General features: G+C 43.8%; 1 protein-coding gene across 1 annotated transcript in view; it reads left to right on the forward strand.

Moving 5' to 3' along the window:
• Nucleotides 1-12506: 12506 nt before the first annotated feature.
• Nucleotides 12507-22772, forward strand: part of RETREG1 (reticulophagy regulator 1) — a 129072-nt gene continuing 118806 nt past the window's right edge. Inside the window, exons 1-2 of the mRNA XM_073678625.1 lie at nt 12507-12873; nt 21490-21596. Coding sequence (XP_073534726.1) covers nt 12731-12873; nt 21490-21596 — 250 coding nt within the window. The 5' untranslated portion in view covers nt 12507-12730. The remainder of the gene's footprint in view (nt 12874-21489; nt 21597-22772) is intronic.

A 22772-nucleotide genomic window follows, 5' to 3' on the forward strand; every position in this document is an offset into this window, starting at 1 on the left:
CTTTCACTAAGCATGTGAATTCTGAAGGTAATTTCTTGCACCAGAAATTTTTAGAGGCTTCATCGCAAAAGGGGTGAATACATATCCACATGCCAATTTTTAGCTATTTGATCCCATAAATTTAATTTATACCAATATTTTTCTCACTTCACTTTAACAACTTAGACGATTTAGTGCTGATGCATCACACACAAATCGGATTACAAAAATATTTAATCACAGGTTGTAACAAAATAGGTAAAAAGCCAAGGGGTTGAATACTTTCACAACCTTTACCAACAGTAACAACAACTCCGGCATTGACTCCAGTCATCACCCAAAATAGATTTGACCCACTAGAAACCATAAACGAATCACAAATGACAATCCGAACTCGACCCATATTTCAACCATGAGAACACGATCCAATTCCCAAAACCCACAAATAAGGAAAAGGACTAGCAACTCTAATTTTTTTTGGGTGGTTCAAAGAAAAAACACCAGAGAGGTTGTAGAGGAGGGCAACTCTCCAAAAAGAAAAAACAACCGGACAAGATAAGTGAGGGAAGCAACCCGATATTTAACCTTAGTAAATATACATTGAAACCGAACGAAACTAAACTACTAAATAAGGGTTTGAAATAGAAATATGCCCCGGCAGTAGGCCTTAACAAATTTCAAGCTTTTATTGGAATGAAACAATTAATGAGAAAACTGGCCCTAAAAAAAAAAATACCACCTAAAAAGGGAAACTCAAGCTGTAACACAAAACAACTCAAACCAACCGACCTCCAAATATATTCATACCAACCTCAAAAATAAATCAAAATTCCACCCCCTTAATGAATATTCTACAGCATTTGAAAGCTTTCAGCAACATGTCATTTCTGATATACGCAAACTCAGTGACCGGAGATGCGCTAAATTTAAAAACAACCTCGGTCTGGCAGAACGTAAGGCTGTGAAACTTCTCCAAAACAATCATAACATAACCATACGCCCTGCAGACAAAGGGGGAGGAATAGTTATCCTTGACAATGAACAATATCAATCTGAAGCAAACAGACTCCTTAGTGATGAACAAACTTACAAGAGGCTAGCTAATGATCCTACTATCACCTACTCTAAGGAATTGAGTCTTCTGTGTAGAAAAGGAATGGAAGCAGGTTATTTAAATAAATCTTAATCCAAGTACATCAATATCCTCTCTCCATGAATAGCCGTCTTCTATTATCTCCCCAAAATACACAAATCACTTACAAACCTGCCAGGAAGACCTATTATATCAGGTATTCAGTGTCTCTTATCCTGATATGTCGACAACCATCTCCATGACCTGGTACCCCTGTTACCAGCCTATATTAAGGATAGTCAACATGTGTTACGCCTACTAAAAAAGGTGTCTTGGCAGGACAATTATATTCTAAGAACCATGGACATCACGTCTTTATATACAGTTATTCAGCATGAAAAAGAGTGTCAGGCAGCCACATATTTCATACAAAAACAAAACAAAATGCCGGAGGAACAAATTTCCTTTATCAACGAATGTATGCTCTTCATTCTTAAACACAACTATTTTAAACATGACAAGCACTACTATACCCAGCAATGGGGTACAGCGATGGGGACCAGGTTTGCACCCAGTTACGCCAACCTGTACATGGGTAGATGGGAAGAATCTACCATCTAACCCTAGGGGTCTCTGCGTCCGAACCTGGTCCTTTGGCATCGCTTTATTGATGACATTATATTCATATGGTCCGGGAGCAAAACATCCCTAGATACATTTATCAATGAGATTAATCACAATTAATTTTTCTTACAATTTACCTCTACCATTAGTACTGAACAAATTAATTTTCTTGATCTAAATATTCACATATGTAATAACCAAATCCAAACTCGCACCTATACTAAACCTACTGATTCAAATAGCTATATCTCCCTGGACAGCTGCCATCTTCCAAGTTGGCTCCTTAACATTCCTAAGAGTCAGTTTCTGCGTCTACACAGAAACTGCTCTAATAGCAACTATTTTGATGAGGAGGCTAATGAGTTAACTACCAAATTCCAACAAAAAGTGTATGATCCCCAATTTCTCAGGAAAACTATGAATCTAGTAAAACGAATACCACGTGAAAACATTTTAGAAAGCCCTGATAAAGACATCCAAGCAGTCCAAAATAAAATCAATATTCCTATTATTACACCCTATAATTCTAACACTCATCTGCTGAAAAAAATCATTAGAAAACATTGGGATATCTTAAAAGAAGACAAAGTTATTGGTGAAAAAGAGATTAAATACAGAAATTTAACTGTATACCTTTAATTATTGATAGCCTCTAATTGGTGCAGCTGTCAAACCACTGAAAGTTCTATCAAGGCTAGTACCTATATAAAGGACCCACCAATGCCTAACTAACTCTGAGGAAGGAAACCGCCGTTTTCCGAAACGGGTCAGTTATATTAGTCCTATTAGGCACCCGTACAGGTACCCACCACGTGACATGACATCACGAAGGTCCTTCTCGACGCCAAGTGCTTTGCGCAGGTCCTCAAGTATCACCCAGCGCCGACAGACTGAGAGCGGGTAGGAGCAGCAAGTCTCCAGGACTCTGCCCCTCCCCTCTCCATTCAATTACACGCCACGATACAGCAGCCGCCACCTACCAGATGCCGGCATGGCTCTAATAAGCAGCCGCACATTCAAACTACTGCTGATCCTACACCACTTCAGCCGCTGCCTGCCAGGCATCAGCACCACCTTTGGAGGTAACCTCTCATCCAGGACTACAGCCTTCCCGAACCCCTAGCATCGGGCATCTCTGAAGGAACTCCACTACAGTAACTGTAAGTCCAATTACTTACCTGTGAAACATCACGAAGTGCCGCTGCAGAGTCTTACAGAGCCATATTGGCACCATCCTATATCTTTCACTATTCCTATCTCCACCAGATCCCTCCAGCAAGGGACTCAGCACATGGACGCAAGGGTAATCATCCTGGTCCTGTGATTTCTCTCACCAGTGCCCACCAGGCACAGCTCAAGTACGCCATTGACACCATTATAGATTGAAGACTCTCTCCAGTGAGCCAGACAGGCATGGTCACATGCTGGTATCCTCTATACCTGCATTTTGACTAACCCACGACCTCACACCTTTTTGAGGACCCCCCAACCACCTCCCATACGTTGATTCACCAACAACATCGATCAAAGGATTACTCCCTACTCCACCACTACCAACTCCAGTGCTCCAAGATGTTCTACGATATCCTCTGAGACTAATCTCCACCAACTGTTCTCTATGAGCTTTTACCATTCGTCATCGTATTACTAATTGTTTTAATACCATTTTAATAAATTACTTATTTTATTTATAATTCTGCCATTGTTTAGTATATTTACCTGCCCTAGAAGGCCAGTGCAAATTTTCTTTTATACCACTTTCACAAGCCACTGAACATCGCGGGGCCTTAGTACTCACACTGCACAGACCAGAGCAGCGCACTGAGGTAATGGGGGCGAGGTGAGTAGTGTTTATTTTTTTTCATGTCAGTACCTGCGGGGCCCCTTATATTGAGAGGGAGTGAGATGTGTAGATATCATACTGAGTAGGTTCTGTGGGAGACATCATACTGAGTAGGGACTAGACTGTGGGGAACATAATGCTGAATAGGGAATTGTGGGGAAATTTTTCCTGAATGGGCGGTTGTGGGGGACATCATACTGAGTGGGGGCTTGTGGAGCTATTATACTGAGTGGGGGTTGGGCTGTTGGGGACATCATGCAGAGTGGTGATAGGCTATGGGAGGACATCATGCTGAGGGGGGGCTGTGGAAGCATCATATTGAGGGTCTGTGGGAGAATCATACTGAGTGTTGGCCTGTAGGGCCTTCTTACTGAGTGGGGAGCTGGCATTGGGGGCTATCATGCTGAGTGGTGGGCTGGATTTAGTGGTCATCATACTGAGTGGGGGGCAGGCTAAGGAGACCATCATATCAAGTAAGGGGCTGTGGGAGCATTAGGCTAAAGGACAAGCATACTGTGTAGAGTGCTGTGAGGAACATGATACTGTGTGGGGGGCTGTGGGGTATCAAATTGAGGGGAATGATACTAAGTGGGTACCATGATACTATGTGGGGTGGGAGGCATAATACTGAGGGGCCATCACACTGTGCTCAGGGGCGGACATTTCATTGCTGCAGCCTCTGCTGCCTCACAGGGGCCCAAGAGGTAAGAGAACCTATTTGCACCTTCAAAGCAGTTGGACTTGAGCATTATGATGCTATTGGACGACAAAGGGCCCATATACTGTTCTTGCACCGGGGCCCTTTTATGTCTGTGTCCACCACTGTATGCTTGTGTGTGTGTGCGGAGGAGGGAGTATTGTGGGTACAATGATATTGTGCGAGAGTATTATTCCAAAAGGTGTGGGGGGTATTATACTCTTTGTTGGTGGATGTGGGCATTTGTGAGAGCATCAAACTCTATTATAGCCATGAAAGGGGCTGAGAGCACTAAGGGGCCTCAAAAGGGGGATAATTACCATGTATGTGCCAAAATACAGGTCTCTCTTCCTATTTATAAAAGTTGGGAGATATGAGCCTGTCTATTCCGCCAAAAATACAGTTATATGAAAAAGTTTGGGCACCCCTATTAATCTTAAGCTTATTGTTTTATAAAAATTGGTGTTTTTGCAACAGCTATTTCAGTTTGATATATGTAATAACTGTTGGACACAGTAATGTTTCTGCCTTGAAATGAGGTTTATTGTACTAACAGAAAATGTGCAATCTGCATTCAAACAAAATTTGACAGGTGCATAAGTATGGGCACCTCACCAGAAAAGTGACATTAATATTTAGTAGATCCTCCTTTTGCAAAAATAACAGCCTCTAGTCGCTTCCTGTAGCTTTTAATGAGTTCCTGGATCCTGGATGAAGGTATTTTTGACCATTCCTCTTTACAAAACAATTCCAGTTCAGTTAAGTTTGATGGTCGCCGAGCATGGACAGCCCTCTTCAAATGATCCCACAGATGTTCAATGATATTCAGGTCTGGGGACTGGGATGGCCATTCCAGAACATTGTAATTGTTCCTCTGCATGAATGGCTGAGTAGATTTGGAGCGGTGTTTTGGATCATTGTCTTGCTGAAAGATCCATCCCCTGCGTAACTTCAACTTTATCACTGATTCTTGAACATTATTGTCAAGAATCTGCTGATACTGAGTGGAATCCATGTGTCCCTCAACTTTAACAAGATTCCCGGTGCCGGCATTGGCCACACAGCCCCAAAGCATGATGGAACCTCCACCAAATTTTACTGTGGGTAGCAAGTGTTTTTCTTGGAATGCTGTGTTTTTTTGCCGCCATGCATAACGCCTTTTTGTATGACCAAACAACTCAAAGAAATTGGCTTCTTCAAATGTGCTTTTGCATATCTCAGCCGACTGTTTGTGGCGTGCTTGCAGAAACGGCTTCTTTCGCATCACTCTCCCATACAGCTTCTCCTTGTGCAAAGTGCGTTGTATAGTTGACCGATGCACAGTGACACCATCTGCAGCAAGTTGATGCTGCAGCTCTCTGGAGGTGGTCTGAGGATTGTCCTTGACTGATCTCACCATTCTTCTTCTCTGCCTTTCTGATGTTTTTCTTGGCCTGCCACTTCTGGCCTTAACAAAAACTGTCCCTGTGTTATTCCATTTCCTTACTATGTTCCTCACAGTGGAAACTGACAGGTTAAATCTCTGAGACAGCTTTTTGTATCTTTCCCATGAACAACTATGTTGAATAATCTTTGTTTTCAGATCATTTGACAGTTGTTTTGAGGAGCCCATGATGCCACTCTTCAGAGGAGATTCAAACAGGAGAACAACTTGCAAGTGGCCACTTTAAATAGCTTTTCTCATGATTGCATACACCTGGCTATGAAGTTCAAAGCTCAATGAAGTTACAAAACCAAAAAAAGTGCTTTAGTAAGTCAGTAAAAAGTAGGTAGGAGTATTTAAAACAAGAAAATGATAAGGGTGCCCATACTTATGCACCTGTCAAATTTTGTTTGAATGCAGATTGCACATTTTCTGTTAGTACAATAAACATCATTTCAAGGCAGAAACATTACTGTGTCCAATAGTTATTACATATATCAAACTGAAATAGCTGTTGCAAAAACACCAATTTTTATAAAACATTAAGCTTAAGATTAATAGGGGTGCCCAAACTTTTTCGTATAACTGTATCTATGTATATATATTTTTTGTTTTTTTTGCTTAGATGTCGGCCAAATTTAAGCTTTTGCTATGAACCTATTAGGGCCTACAGTTGAAACCAGAAGTTTTCATACACTATATAAAAATACACATTTGCATGTTTTTCTCAATATCTGACATGAAATCAGAATAAACCTTTCCCATTTTAGGTCAATTACAATTACCATAATTTTTAATATTTGCCAAATGCCAGGATAATGATAGAGAATGTTTTAAGGCATTTTTATTACTTACTGCAAAGTCAAAAGTTTACATACATTTCATTAGTATTTGGTACCATTGCCCTTCAACTGAATGACTTGGGTCAAACGTTTGGGATATCCTTCCACAAGCTTCTCACAATAATTAGTCGGAATTTGGGCCCATTCCTCCTGACAAAACTGCTGTAACTGATCCAGGTTTGTAGGTCGCCTTGCTCGCACCTGCCTTTTCAGCTTTGCCCATAAATTTTCAATAGGATTGAGATCAGGACTTTGTGATGGCCACTCCAATACATTGTCTTTGTTATCCTTAAGCCACTTTCTTTCCATGTTGGCAGTATGCTTCAGGTCATTGTCCATTTGGAAGACCCATTTCCACCCAAGCTTTAACTTCCTGGATGATGTCTTGAGATGTTCCTTCAGTATTGCCACATAATCTTCTTTTCTCATGATGCCATCCATTTTGTGAAGTTAACCAGTCCCTCCTGCAGCAAAACAACCCCAAAACATGATGCTGCCATCCCCGTGTTTCACAGTTGGGATGGTGTTCTTAGGCTTCAAAGCTTCTCCCTTTTTCCTTCAAAAGTAACGATGGTCAGTATGCACAAAAAGTTCAATTTTAGTTTCATCAGACCACAGGACATGTCTCCAAAAATTAAGGTCTTTGTTCCTGTGTGCATTTGCAAACATTAATTTGGCTTTTTCATGTTATTTTTTGGAATAATGATCTCTTTCTGGCAGAGTGGCCTTTCAGTCCATGTTGATACAGTACTCGTTTCACTGTAACACGGGTACTTTAGATGCAGTGACACAGAAACACAGAGCAGCCAATACAGGGTTAATAAACAGGGGAGGTTTATGATAAACGGTAAATCTCCACGCAGGGAGTAACAGGGGAAAATATGGGGAAAAACAAGGGAAATAGCAGGTATAAGTCTATAACTGACAGTTCACAGTTTAACTAGATGTAGCAGAGTCGAAACGGTTGTAATCGACAGTTTTTACACTTAGCTGACTTTTATCCTCCACAAGGCAGTTGCCAGCTGATGCTGGTGATGCTTTCTTCAGGCTTTCCCGCCCAAACAATGCTCCGTCTTCTGGCGGCAGCGGGCGGTCTCCGGTTTTACCCGCTGAGCCCCTAGTCCATAACAGTGCACCTCACGTGCTTGGCTCCACGGACCCTGCGTCTCTACTCCCTCTAGTCGGCTTGACTCCTGCGGTCCACTGCACTCGGATCTTTCTTCCAAGTCTTGCTCCCAGTACTGGAGCCAGGAGCCTGGACCCTCTCAAACTGCTCTCCTGAGCAGAACTCTCTTGCTGCTTTCCCGCGCAAAAGTCCTCGTCTCTCCCTATCTCTAGCCACACCACCAGTTTCCCGGTCACCTGACCTCCCAGCTCTCACTCTGGACACGCCCCCAGCTTCCCAGTCACCTGACTCCTGTGCTCGCAGTGTCTTCCCCCTGCAACCAGAGGTATGGCTCCGGCAGTTCCGGATCCCTTCTTCTGAAAGTACTTACACCCCGGTCTTCCCCCTTACATCACTGTGGATATTGACACAATCTTTCCAGCTTCCGCTATCATCTTCACAAGGTCTTTTGTCCTTGGGTTGATATGCACATGTCGGACCAAAGCACGTTCATCTCTGGGACACAGAACCCGCCTCCTTCCTAAGCGGTATGATGGCTGGACATTCCCATCTTGTTTGTACTTGCGTATAATTGTTTGTACAGATGAACGAGGCACCTTTAGGTATCTTGAAATTGTACCCAAGGATGAGCCAGACTTGTGCAAGTCCACAATTCACTTCCTAATATCTTGGCTGATATCTTTAGACTTTCCCATGATGCTACTCAAAGAAACAGTGTGTTTCAAGTGTGCATTAAAATACATCCATAGTGTATGTAAACTGCTGATTTCAAATGTACATACATGTCTGTGTGTCAGTGTAATACTAATGTGAAATGAAAAACAAGACATGGACGCATTCAGTACAATGCCTTGAAAATGTTATCATACTCCGTGAACTTTTCCACATTTTTTCACATTACACCCACAAACTTAAATGTATCTTATTGTGATTTTATGTAATAAACCAACGTTATGCAGCAAGAATTTGTGAAGTGTAAAGGAAATGATACACGGTTTTCTCAATATTTTAAAAATATAAATCTGAAAATTGTGACGTGCATTTGTATTCAGCCCCGAGTCAATACTTTGTAGGACCACCTTTCGCTGCAATTACTGCTGCAAGTCTTTTGGGGTATGTCTCTACAGCTTTGCACATCTAGAGGCTGATATTTTTTCCCATTCTTCTTTGCAAACTAGCTCCAGCTCAGTGAGATTGGATGGAGAACTTCTGTGAACAGCAATTTTCAAGTCTTGCCATAGAGTTTCAAAGGGGTTTAGGTGTGGACTTTGACTGCATGAATATACTTTGATCTAAACCAGGATTCTCAAACTCAGACGGGTAAATGGTCCACACAGAAAACATTTAAATATGAAGGGCCACATTCTTTACGGGAGAAGATTATATTTTCAGTGATATCATTATTTTTCTATTTGACTTTTTGGGTCATAATTTTTTTTAATTTTTGGCATGTTTTTTTTATTTTTTGTAATGGTGTATATTATATGGGTTAGGGACGAGGTCTTCTCTTTTATGTCACTTTTTACATAAAACAGCATTTTTAGAGGCTAAATATTTTTCCATTTTTTTTCATGCTTTATTTTGAATTTTTTTCCTTTTTTCGTTTCCCAATCGGCCCCATACAGTAATATTGCTTTACAATTAACCCCTTATAGTAATTCTGCCGCCCATCCTGTAATAATGTTTCCAGTCCTGTAATAATGTTCCGTGCCCTGTAATAATGTCCCCTCAACCTGTAATAATGGTCCCCCAACCTGTAATACAGGTTCCCTATCCTGTAATATTGGTCCCCCATTCTCTAATAATAGTCTCTTATACTGTGTTAATGGTCCCCCATCCTGTAGTAATGGTCCCCATCTTGTTATAATGTCCTCCATCTTGGTCTCCATTCTATAATATTCTCCATCCTGTAATAATGTCCCTGTCCTGTAGTAATGGTCCCCTTGTAGTAACGTCCACATCCTTGTCACCATTTTGTAGTAATGTCCTCATCCTCATCCCCATCTTGTAGTAATGTCCCCATCTTGTAGTAATGTCCCAATCCTGGTCCCCATCTTGTAGTAATGTCCCCATCTTGTAATAAGGTCCCCATCATGGTCCCCATCTTGTAATAATGTCCCCCATTCTGATCCCCATTCTGTGATAATATTCTCTATCTTGTAATAATGTCCTCTATTCTTTAATAATGTCCTTTATCATGTAATAATGGTCCCCTTGTAGTAATGTTCCCATCCTTGTAATAATAATAATGATTTTTATCTATATAGCGCCAACATATTCTGCAGCACTTTACTATTAAGTAGGGACATGTACAGACAATAAAAAATATCACATTTCAACAATTTACAAATATTATTGGCACTGTCCCCATTGGGGCTCACAATCCACATTCCCTATCGATATGTCTTTGGAGTGTGGGAGGAACCCCACGCAAACATGGGGAGAACATATAAATTCCTTGCAGATGTTGTCTTTGGTGGGATTTGAACCCTGGACCCCAGCGCTGCAGTGCTAACCACTGAGCCACTTTGCCGCCCATGCCACTACATCTTGTAGTAATGTCCTCATCCTGGACCCCATCTTGTAGTAATGTCCCCATCCTGGTCCCTATCTTGTAGTAATGTCCCCCATCCTAGTCCGCATCTTGCAGCAATGTCCTTATCCTGGTCCCATCTTATAGTAATGTACCCATTCTTGTCCCATCTTATTGTAATGTCCCCATCATGGTTCTATCTTATAGTAATGTCACCATCATGGTCCCCATCTTGTAGTAATGTCTCCATCCTTGTACCCTTCTTGTAGTAATGTCCCCATCCTGATGCCCTTCTTATCGCAATTTGCCCATCCTGGTCCCTATCTTGTAGCATTCTCCCCATCATGGTCCCCATCTTGTAGTAATGTCTCCAGCCTTGTGCCCTTCTTGTACTAATGTCCCCATCCTGATGCCCTTCTTATCGCAATTTCCCCATCCTGGTCCCTATCTTGTAGCAAAGTCCTCATCCTTGTCTCATCTTATTGTAACCTCCCCATCCTCGTCCCATCTTATAGTAATGTCCGGGTTCCATCTTGTAGTAATGTGCCCATCCTGGTCCCATCTTATAGTAATGTGTCCATCCTAGTCCCATCTTAGAGTAATATCCCCATCCTGGTCCCATCTTAGAGTAATGTCCCCATCCTGGTCCCATCTTATTGTAATGTCCCCATCCTGGTCTCATGTTATTGTAAAATGTCCCCATCCTGGTCCCATCTTATTATAACCTCCTCAGCCTGGTCCCATTTTATAGTAATTTCCACATCCTGGTCCCATCTTAGAGTAATGTCACCATCCTGGTCCCATCTTAGAATAATGTCCCCATCCTGGTCCCATCTTATTGTAATGTCCCCATTCTGTTCCCATCTTATTTTCATGTCCCTATCCTGGTTTCATTTTATAGCAATATCCCCATCCTGGTCCCATCTTATTGTAATGTCTCCATCCTGGTCCCATCTTATTGTAATGTCCCCATCCTGGTCCCATCTTATTGTAATGTCCCCATCCTGGACCAAGCAATTTTAAATGATGAGATGGAGAGAGGCGGAGTATTCACAAAAATACTGTGTAAATCCAAGTTTATACAAAATTGTGAATAAATGGTTAAAACAATTGTTATAGTGTATGTCTATATATTATATTTTGAATGTCAGTATAAGGCCGAAGTTACATTAGCATATACCATCTCATGTGAGAAAATTTGGATGCAATATGTAATGACACTCGGCTCCTGCTCTGCTGTGAGTGTGAGCTGAGTGTCAGTGCTCTGATCCTCTCACGAGAAAATCGCAGCATAGCTGTGGAGGAGACGGAGAAAGTAATTTCTACACCTCCTCTGTTGCAGGTGTCTGCAGAAATTGCACTGCATTCAGGTGACATCCGAGTGCAGTGCAATGTTTCACATGCACCTATAGACTTGTATGGGTGCGTGAGATCCGATTCACGGATGCAATTGCAGCATGCTGTGATTGTTTTCACATGCCGAATCGGCAGATGCAAGCACAGGGTAACATTGTGGCGAGTGCAATCCGATTTTTTTTCGTTATTTTATATGGAAAAAGAATCCCCTCGATTGCCAGGTTTGCTATTTTTGTTCATTCTGCCTCCTAAATAAAAGTAATCCCACATATGAATGTACAGCAAAGTGGATCCAATGAAAATTACTGCATGAACAGAAAAAAGGCTACGAGTGACCTGGAATAGGTCAGGGAGCCGTGGTGCCTGTTCACACTGCGGCTTGGCTTCTGCATATAATTGTGCAGTGTCACATCCGTGGTGTTCTCTATCAGGTCCTACCGACACGTCATTGTGTCAGCTGGGTTATTGCGGGGTCACTTTGTCAGGTTTGTGGCACTGTGAGGGTGACAGTCATGTGGTAAAGTCTGACGCTGCTTTCCAGAGGCCCCGACCACAGCAGTGCTGGCCCCGGGTTACACTTGCCACATATCTGCCACCTCCTGGGGCTCATCCACACGTGGCCGCCCTCCACGCTTTCCAGAAGGGACATTTCCACAATGCCGGTGTTAGATCCATGTGGACACAATCTGCACTATTTGTCCAGCGATTTCTTATTACATCAATAATAGGAGGGCTGTGGCCGCGAAGGTTTCAGGTCTGACTAACCACCAAAATCCACCTGAAAAATCTCTGCGGGCCGGCCACACCCCAATAGTTGTCACCCACCTTTTACCCTATAATGGCTGGATAGATAGTCTGACAACCTGACTACTAAAGGCCCTTTTTTTTATTATGGTGCACTTGCTTATAAAGGGTTAAATGATGGGATCGTTTGTTTCTTAGTGGTCAGCCTGGCACAGATTGGGGGCAGCAGGGGGTGGGGCACTATACTAATAGCCGGATTATGGGGCGGCAATGACGGTGCCCATGAGCCGGCAGCACAAGGGTGTAGTCCATGACCAGCACATTAGCATCACCCTCATCCCCGGGGAGCAGCGCTGTGCCCACCGTGACGTGAGGAGGGGAGGAAGAGGAGATCCCACCTGCCCGTCCTACATGGGGGCACCGAGCATCCGCCTCAGCCAATACATAACACGGCGGGCGGGGGAGGCAGGAGCTGGGCCAAACGCAGCAGCATGGCCGGCACAGCAGCGGACGGCGGCGCCGGGGACCGGGAGCCCCAATGGGGGCAGACTGTACTGCGGGTGACGGACGTGCTGGCCTGGAGGAGGCCCCTGTACAGCCTGGCAGCCTTCATCTGCTGCAACCTCCTCTTCTGGTAGGTGAAGGCACAGCAGGGCAGCAGCTGGCATGGGGTGATGCTGGGCGTAAACCTGATGGATGGGAAGGAGACAGACAGACAGACAGGTGTGAAGAGAGATAGTAGGGCGATACATCCAGAGGCACACACAGAAGCAGTACAGAGAGATGGATACATACATACTATAGATAATGGATAGATAGATAATAGATATATGGATAGATAGATAGAGGATAGATAATAGATAGAGGATAGATAGATAGATAGATAGATGTACAGATAGATAGATAGATAAATGGATAGATATATGGATATGGATAGATAGGCAGATGTACAGATAGATAATAGATATATGGATAGAGAATACATAGATAGATAAATGATAGGTAGATAGATAGATGTACAGATAGATAATAGATAAATGATAGGTAGATAGATAGATGTATGGATAGATAGATAGAACAGGGGATAGGTAGAGGTAAGGACACAGGACTGCACTATTCTCCTACCAGGCCATGTGGGTTGGGGGTGATGGCTGTCAGGCCGGTGCTTTGTTTTCTGCCCTGTAATCCTCCCAGAGCCCACCTATACAGTAATTATATATATATATATATATATATATATATATATGTGTATTTATACACTGCTGATATAATGAAGGAGGCCCGGAATGTGGAGAGACGCTGCTGTACATCCTATTCTGCTGGGTGGGAGAACAAAGTGATTGAGTGAAAAGTTGCATATTGTATGTTAGAGGTGAGGAGGTAAAGCGTGCATATCTTATACTGGTCATAGATGTATTTTAGTTGCACAGTGCCACCTAGAGGCATCAGCTTCAGGAAAAACTTTGGACTGTTGCTAGTTGTCACGTGGGACATTGTGATTGCCTGGGTGGCTTTAGCACACTGGCAATATTGCAGGCCACTGTGGCATGCTGTCACTGTTGGGATGCTTTGTCTGGAATCTTGTAGGGGCACTGTGGCATGCTGTCGCTGTTGGGATGCGTTGTCTGGAATCTTGTAGAGGCACTGTGGCATGCTGTCGCTGTTGGGATGCGTTGTCTGGAATCTTGTAGAGGCACTGTGGCATGCTCTCACTGTTGGGATGCGTTGTCTGGAATCTTGTAGAGGCACTGTGGCATGCTCTCACTGTTGGGATGCGTTGTCTGGAATCTTGTAGGGGCACTGTGGCATGCTGTCACTGTTCAGATGCATTGTCTTGCATGTTGTAGGGGCACTGTGGCATCCTGTCACTGTTGGGATGCGTTGTCTGGAATCTTGTAGGGGCACTGTGGCATGCTGTCGCTGTTGGGATGCATTGTCTGGAATCTTGTAGAGGCACTGTGGCATGCTGTCACTGTTCAGATGCATTGTCTGGAATGTTGTAGGGGCACTGTGGCATCCTGTCACTGTTGGGAGGCATTGTCTGGAATGTTGTAGGGGCACTGTGGCATGCTATCACTGTTGGGGGGCATTGTCTGGAATGTTGTAGGGGCACTGTGGCATGCTATCACTGTTCAGATGCATTGTCTGGAATGTTGTAGAGGCACTGTGGCATCCTGTCACTGTTGGGGGGCATTGTCTGGAATGTTGTAGGGGCACTGTGGCATGCCATCACTGTTGGGGGGCATTGTCTGGAATGTTGTAGGGGCACTGTGGCATGCTGTCACTGTTGGGGAGCATTGTCTGGAATGTTGTAGGGGGACTGTGGCATGCTGTCACTGTTGGGATGCGCTGTCTGGAATCTTGTAGGAGCACTGTGGCATGCTGTCACTGTTGGATGCGTTGTCTGGAATGTTGTAAGGGCACTGTAGCATGCTGTCACTGTTGGGATGCATTGTCTGGAATCTTGTAGGGGCACTGTGGCATGCTGTCACTGTTGGGATGCGTTGTCTGGAATCTTGTAGGGGCACTGTGGCATGCTGTCACTGTTGGGACGCTTTGTCTGGAATCTTTAGGAACACTGTGGCATGCTGCCACTGTTGGGATTCATTGACTGGAATCTTGTAGGGGCACTGTGGCATGCTCTCACTGTTGGGATGCGTTGTCTGGAATCTTGTAGGGGCACTGTGGCATGCTGTCACTGTTCAGATGCGTTGTCTGGAATCTTGTAGGGGCACTGTGGCATTTTGTCACTGTTGGGGAGCATTGTCTGGAATGTTGTAGGGGCACTGTGACATCCTGTCACTGTTGGGGGGCATTGTCTGGAATGTTGTAGGGGCACTGTGGCATGCTATCACTGTTGGGATGCATTGTTTGGAATGTTGTAAGGGCACTGTGGCATGCTGTCACTGTTGGGATGCGCTGTCTGGAATGTTCTAGGGGCACTGTGGCGTGCTGTCACTGTTGGGGGATGTTGTCTGGAATGTTCTAGGGGCACTTTGGCATGCTGTCACTGTTGGGATGTGTTGTCTGGAATGTTGTAAGGGCACTGTGGCATGCTGTCACTGTTGGGATGCGTTGTCTGTAAACTTTTAGGGGCACTGTGGCATGCTGTCACTGTTGGGATGCGTTGTGTGGAATCTTGTAGGGGCACTGTGGTATGCTGTCACTGTTGGGACGCTTTGTCTGGAATCTTTAGGAGCACTGTGGCATGCTGCCACTGTTGGGATGCGTTGTCTGGAATCTTGTAGGGGCACTGTGGCATGCTCTCACTGTTCGGATGCGTTGTCTGGAATCTTGTAGGGGCACTGTGGCATGCTGTCACTGTTGGGATGCGTTGTGTGGAATCTTGTAGGGGCACTGTGGCATGCTGTCACTGTTGGGATGCGTTGTCTGGAATCTTGTAGGGGCACTGTGGCATGCTGTCACTGTTCGGATGCGTTGTCTGGAATCTTGTAGGGGCACTGTGGCATGCTGCCACTGTTGGGATGCGCTGTCTGGAATCTTGTAGGGGCACTGTGGCATGCTGTCACTGTTGGGATGCGTTGTCTGGAATCTTGTAGGGGCACTGTGGCATGCTGTCACTGTTGGGACGCTTTGTCTGGAATCTTTAGGAGCACTGTGGCATGCTGTCACTGTTGGGACACTTTGTCTGGAATCTTTAGGAGCACTGTGGCATGCTGCCACTGTTGGGATGCGTTGTCTGGAATCTTGTATGGGCACTGTGGCATGCTGTCACTGTTGGGATGCGTTGTCTGGAATCTTGTATGGGCACTGTGGCATGCTGTCACTGTTCGGATGCGTTGTCTGGAATCTTGTAGGGGCACTGTGGCATTTTGTCACTGTTGGGATGCGTTGTCTGGAATCTTGTAGGGCCACTGTGGCTTGTTGGAAAAGTGTTGGCGTTACAGGTCCAGTGACGGATTTCCCTCTTCGATGCAGTAGTAACAGGATCCCATTTTGAGTGTTGGTACCGGCTCCTATCATCCCAGTCTTAAGCCCTTTCTTCTGGCTCATAGGCTTGGTAACCTTATGATTATAACTGAGGCTATGAGTATAATGGAATTTCAGTTTGTCTGCTCACATTTTCAGTGTGTCTTTTATGTGTGCCCTTATAATACGCATTGATTTAGTTTCCATAGAGGTGAATCACCATGTCTCTGTGACAAACGATTAATGGCACCAGGATTGCCCTGTAATAGGATGATGCCAGTATTAAAGTAGGTATAATGATGGCAGCCGTGCAGTATTCATCAGTGTCCCTTCTGGTGGAGATTGGGTGAACGCTTTCTAGCAATGGGCACAATGCTCCTCTTGTCCCCTCCCAGGCCAGAAGAAACATAAATGATGAGGCGCTGAAAAGCTTTATAGTCTTGGAGTTCGGGATCATGACAAAAGCCGTTAGGTGCATGTGTAATAGTGGCTGTGAGGGAGTTTCTGAGGATTGCGGCTGTGACTACTGAATGGGGGGTAGGTTTTCAGAGGATTGTAGCAGTGACTATTGAAGGGGTAGGTTTTCGAGGATTTTGGCTTTGAATACTTGGAGGGAGGGTTTTAATGAATTGTGGCTGTGATTACGGAGGGGTGTAGGTTTACGGGGGCTGTGGTGGTAAACACTGAGCAGGGTAGATTTTCAAAGGATTGTGACTGTGACTACTTTGATGGGTAGGTTTTCAAGGGATTGATTCTGTGACTACTGAGTGTGGTAGATTTTCAGGGAATGGTGCTGTGACTACTGAGGGGGGTGGGTTTTAGAGTGATTGTAGCTGTGACTACTTGTGGGAGAGGGTTTCAGTGGATTGTGGCAGTGATTACTGAGGAGGTAGGTTTTCAGAATTTGTGGTGACGATTACTGAAGGGGGTAGGTTTTCGAGAAATGGTTCTGAGACTATAACTGAGGAAGGTGGGTTTTTGGGGGATCGTGGATGTAATTACTTGGTAGGGGAGGGTTTTAGCGGATTGTGGCTGTGACTACTGAGGGGGGTAGGTTTTCGGTAATTGTGGCAGTGATCACTGAGTGGGGTAGTTTTTCAGAGTATTGTTGCAGTGACTACTGAAGTGGGTAGGATTTCAAGGATTGTGGCTGTGCCTATTTGGAGGGGGAGGGTTTTTGCATAATATGACTGTGACTACTGAGGTGGGTAGGTTTTCTGAAATTGTGGCAGTGACCACTGAGCTGGGTAGGTTTTCAGAAGATTGTGGCTTTGACTACTTGGACGGGTGGTAGGTGTTCAGGGGATTGAGGCTTTGACTACTGAGTGGTGTAGGTTTTCAGGGGATTGTGGCTGTGACTACTGAGGGTGTAGTTAGGTGTTGGAGGGATAATAGCTGTGCCTCCTGAGGGGTGGGGTAGGTTTTGGGTAAATTGTAGCTATGACTACTAGGAGGAGCATGGTCTGTTGTAGAATTGTAACTGTAACTAATGAGATCGGGTGGCCTGAGGAGGATTATTGGCGAGGATACTGATAGGGTGGTTAAGGTTATGATTACTGGGAAGGAGATGGACTGGGGAAGTTTGGGCTTGACCATTGGGAGAGGAGAAGCTTGAGATTGTTACTGTGACCTCTAGGGACGGAGGAGACATTGATCAGAATAGTTTTTGCGCTTTCAAATAAAGTGATGGGACAAAACTAAATCAAAACCTAAGTACATGCAGCTTTAGGGTATGTGCACACAGAATTTTTGGGGGGAGTCTTTTGGAGCAGGTCCACTTAAAAAAAAACACCTGAAAAGTCACTTTGCTTGAAAGCTTGAAAGAATTTTTACATTTATTTCTATTGTAAAACCTTTATTGTTCATATGTTCAGTGTTAAAGTCTTTTTTTTTTGCTACAGTTTTTGAAAAAAACCTGGTGGGAAAAAAAAGTGCATGTTGCATATTTCAAACCGTTCCTGATGTAAAACTCTTCAAATTAGGCACTTTCCAATTAAAAGATTACAAAAAAATGTTTCAGAACGAAAAAACTTTTCCAAAACTCATCAAAAACTTTTCAAGAAAAGAAAAAAACTCCTCCAAAAATGAACCCAAACAGGAGTATTTCCTGAAGTGGTTTTGATTTGAAAACTCATCGTTTTTGACCGACCCAAAAATATCAGTGTGCATATACCCTTAAAAGCATGTTCACACTGAGTCTTTCTTTTTGGAGCAGAAATTGAGCAGAAACTCCAAGTTTTTAGTTTTTGAGTTTTCAGTTTCCGCTTCAAAAAACTCAAAAGTGAATATCCCCTAAAAGTGCAGCAAAAAACCACAAACAATGCTCAAGTGTTTCCTTACTACTAGAGGGCTGTGGACAGGCAATTATTGCTGCTGGTGTATGTCCACACGGGGCCGATTTGCTGCAGATATTCTGGAACGTTTTTTATAACAAATATCATTCAAATGTTGTAAAAAAAAAAAACTTTGCAGAATTTGACCTGCAATGTGAATTTTTAATACGGATCATGTCAATTTCGGCTGCGGATCTTCACTTCATAGTTCATGCCTTGAAATGCATAGTCAAATTTGCAGTAATATTCACAACAAATCCACTTGTAACTAGTGCAGATTTTGTTGCAGTTCCACCAAAAGAATTTCTGCAGATTTTTTCCACTCATTTTGTGTTCCCCGTAGAGAAGAGAGATATTGCTGTGCCTCTATTCTGCATGCAAAAAACCTCAAGGGATGTTCAAATCCAAGCTGTCCTATCCCCGAACCCAGCCGTACATGGAGTCGTTACTGAGCTTGAGTATGATTTTTCCAGGACTGTTTTATATTATCTACTACATAATCGGCTTATCCCGTCTGTCTGTTCTTCAGTCCAGGAAATCCCTCGTCGCTGATTGGTTATCTGCCGCACGGAGGTCAGCGGCGATGCAGCCGGGAGATGACCGGCGCTAGCCGGTCATCTCCCGGCTGCTCGCAGCATAAGTACCCCGACCGGCGGCGCCGCTGACCTCCATGCTGCTACCGTCGGGAGATCAATGGCTAGAGCTGCTGATCTCCCGACGGCAAGTGTGAAGGGAGGACCAGCGGCCGCGACCAATCAGCGATTTTGGCGCCAAATTTAAACACGCTCTCCGGTCCTCACTAACACGGTTCGCTGATTGGTCGCGGGCAGTGATAGTGGCGCTAAATTTAAACACCGCTCTGCTGATTGGTGCCAAATTTAAACACCGCTCTGCTGATTGGTCGCGGCCGGCGGCGGCGACCAATCAGCGATTTTGGCACCAAATTTAAACACGCTCTTCGGTCCTCACTAACACGGTTCGCTGATTGGTCGCGGCCGCTGCCCAAGACCAATCAGCGATAGTGCCGCTACATTTAAACGCCGCTCTGCTGATTGGTCGCGGCCGCCAGCGGCGACCAATCAGCGATTTTGGCACCAAATTTAAACACTGCTCTGCTGATTGCGCCCTGTCAGCCGCATACATATTCTAGAATACCCGATATGTTAGAATCGGGCCACCATCTAGTTCTCCTAATAATTGTTTTGTGAATCTGTGAAACAGTAACAATAAGCCTGTGTTACAATACCATGACCGATCTATGACTGCGGGCATGATAACTCTGTTTGACTAGCTATCTACATTGTATGGCTATCAGCTTTGCAAACTGATAAAATAAGCTTTTCATAAGTGTTTATGGGACTTTCACAGTAATTATATGTTTCAATATCCTGCTGTAAGTTAACACCCAGATATTAAGGACAATACATGAATGATCTGAGAGAATCCAGCGCTGTTTCACTGAGACGGAAATGAGCAAGTAAACGCTCAGCAGAGATTAAAGTCATTTTCAACTTTTAGGTAAATAAACTTTATTTATGGTGCAGCCCTTAATGTACTTTGTAGAAGAATTGCTCACTATGTGCAAGGCACCTGCTTGCTGTCAATGAAAGGAAATATTCTGGTTAAGGCCACGTTCACACGTTCAGTATTTGGTCAGGATTTTACCTCAGTATTTGTAAGCCAAAACCAGGAGTGGGTGATAAATACAGAAGTGGTGACCTGTTTCTATTATACTTTTCCTCTGATTGTTCCACTCCAGATTTTGGATTACAAATACTGATGTAAAATACTGACCAAATACTGAATGTGTGAACGTGGACTTAGACCCAGAGACCGAAAATCTATAATATACTAATCATATCCTGCTGTAAAGGTGCACGGTTATTATAAGAGCTTTGACTTACTAAAGAGCCTTTGACACTGCACAGTGTTAACTTGCCCAAACAGCAAAATACTCATTTGTTGTTGATCACATCTTCTATGCGGACATAAAAAATGACCATTGGTCTGCAGCACAGCACAAGTAATTAGGGAGTAATGTAAATGTACGACAAGAGCATATGACAAGAGCGGGGGAACAAATAATTACATCCATTATGTCCATTCGTACAATATTCCCCCTCCCAATGATTGTTACCTGTAGTTATACACCTGCTGCTGAGAAATGTAGCACTACATGGCGACCATGAATGTGAACAGCCATCTGTTTAATAAAAGGACAGGTCAATTCACCCAGGCCAGCTTTCAGCTCTTGCTCATAATCAGGGTCCCTAATGGGGTCCCCTTGTGACATTTACATGCCAGTCTTAGGTTTCGTTCACATCCCGTATTTCTGTTCATGACTCCATTTGGGCCTTCCCCCTGAATCCCAAAAATACAGATGGGCCCCCAGCAATATCTGTCTAGAGGTTAAAGTTTCTCCTTGTTGAGAGTGCTAAGTTGGTGCAGGGAGACTTATAGGCCATGCAGTGTTCCCCTAGGTATTTTAATATGCAAATTGTTGACTTGGTGTTCACTACAAGCAGAAACTTTTCCCTTTAAATCCCCTATCAGAGGCCTCCCATCCTGCCAACCACTACTCCTGCTTTGCACTGATGAAGGGCAAACTCCCCGAAGTGCGTGTCTGCAAATGGAGTTTCCGAAATTTTATCTTACGTTAAGTCACGTGACAAGTACCATTAAAGGGTCATACTGACTTTTAGCATTGCTACATCCAATAGGTGGCACTAGAGTTCCTGTCCACTTCCTCTCTGAAGAGCTTATTTGCATCTTTTCAGCTGGACATAATAGCCTTGTCTAATATGTCGGGCTAAAAAGATGGGCACTGCCCGGATAGGAAGTGAAACAAAGTCTAAAGTTTCTTACTTTGGACTCCATTTGCCTCATTGAAATCAGTGGTTGATTGAACAGAGCTATTACTCTTGGTGTTGGTATGGTATACGATATTTTCCCAAAAAGTGTAATTTTGACTTTTACTTATTTTCCAGGTTTCTTGCCTCTACTCCCTGGAGAATATATCATTTATTGTCACTCATTTCAATCGGACTTGTTATGGTTCAGATAATCAGACATTTTTTACTGTCAAAAAGTCGAGGTAAGCAGCTTCATAAAAAATGTGTAAATGTGAAAATACTACTTATCTCCAAGTTACTTTGAGTTGTATATTACAGGTGGACAAAAGACTGGATTTTGTCTGGAGCCCACTTGAAAGAGCGCAGAACAACTTGCTGTCCATAAGTACCGACGTCTATCACTTCTGTTAACTGCACCAGGCTTCAAAAGCGGCTAAAAGAAGTGACCGGTCCATTCTTCTGGCTTCCACCTGGAAGCCACCACTATTTTATATATAAAATGTAAAAAACGTCTAAGAAAGCGTCAGAAAAGACTCTTCAGGAAAAACACGTCGTCTAAAAGATACCATGTTCACATACCCAAAGAGCTTCAGAAGTGTTCACATAATAGAACATTACTTTTCAGTTTAACCCACCCCCCCACTCTAGTAGATCCCACCAGTCTTGCGATGATTCATGTCCATGTCCATCATTCACCTGACCGCTGCAGCCAGTCACTAGCCTTGGCGGTCACAAGCTTTATGTATGCAACTTTCACTGCCAAGGCCAATAATTGTTGACATGGATGATGGACGTGACATTTTCACTGTAGCTCTGTTGGGCCGGCTCAGACTAGCCCATAGGGGAGCAAATTAATTCCCCGGTGGGCTTCTATGAAATATTGGGCCCCCTCTAATATGAGCAGTAGTTGGCACAATACACTTGAGTCACTATATTCAAACAAAGGCTGAACAATCAACCCAGTGTATTATTATAAATTAATTATTAATGTAATATTTGCATGAGGATGAACAGTGGGCTCCCACAGAGTCACTGTCACTGGTGGGCCCTAGGCACCCCAGTCTGACATTGCCAGTGGGGACCAAAGGTGGGGTAAAAGTTATTTTATTATGTTTACACTTTTTAGTTTTAGTCATTTTTTTTAAATTCCCAGAAACTTCTTTAACAATTTCAAAGAACAGGGGTGAAAACAGTGACGTCCTGTTCTGGCACTCCTATGTGAGCTGCTGTAATTCTTGAGGAGCACAAATCTCTCGTCTGATAAGTGGAGCTGTACGCAGGGCCAGATTTGTACTGCTTTTTCAGTCTCTAGGTGTAATCCAGAGTCTTTTATTTGAAGAATCCAAAATGCAAAAATTTCTTTATACAATGATTAACCCTTTAAGGACCGGGCAGTTTTTCTTTCTTGCACTTTTGTT

This window comes from Phyllobates terribilis, unplaced genomic scaffold, assembly GCF_046119375.1.
Source record: "Phyllobates terribilis strain yellow unplaced genomic scaffold, ASM4611937v1 Scaffold_4__5_contigs__length_816908805, whole genome shotgun sequence".
In the NCBI taxonomy this organism is placed as follows: Eukaryota; Metazoa; Chordata; class Amphibia; order Anura; family Dendrobatidae; genus Phyllobates; species Phyllobates terribilis.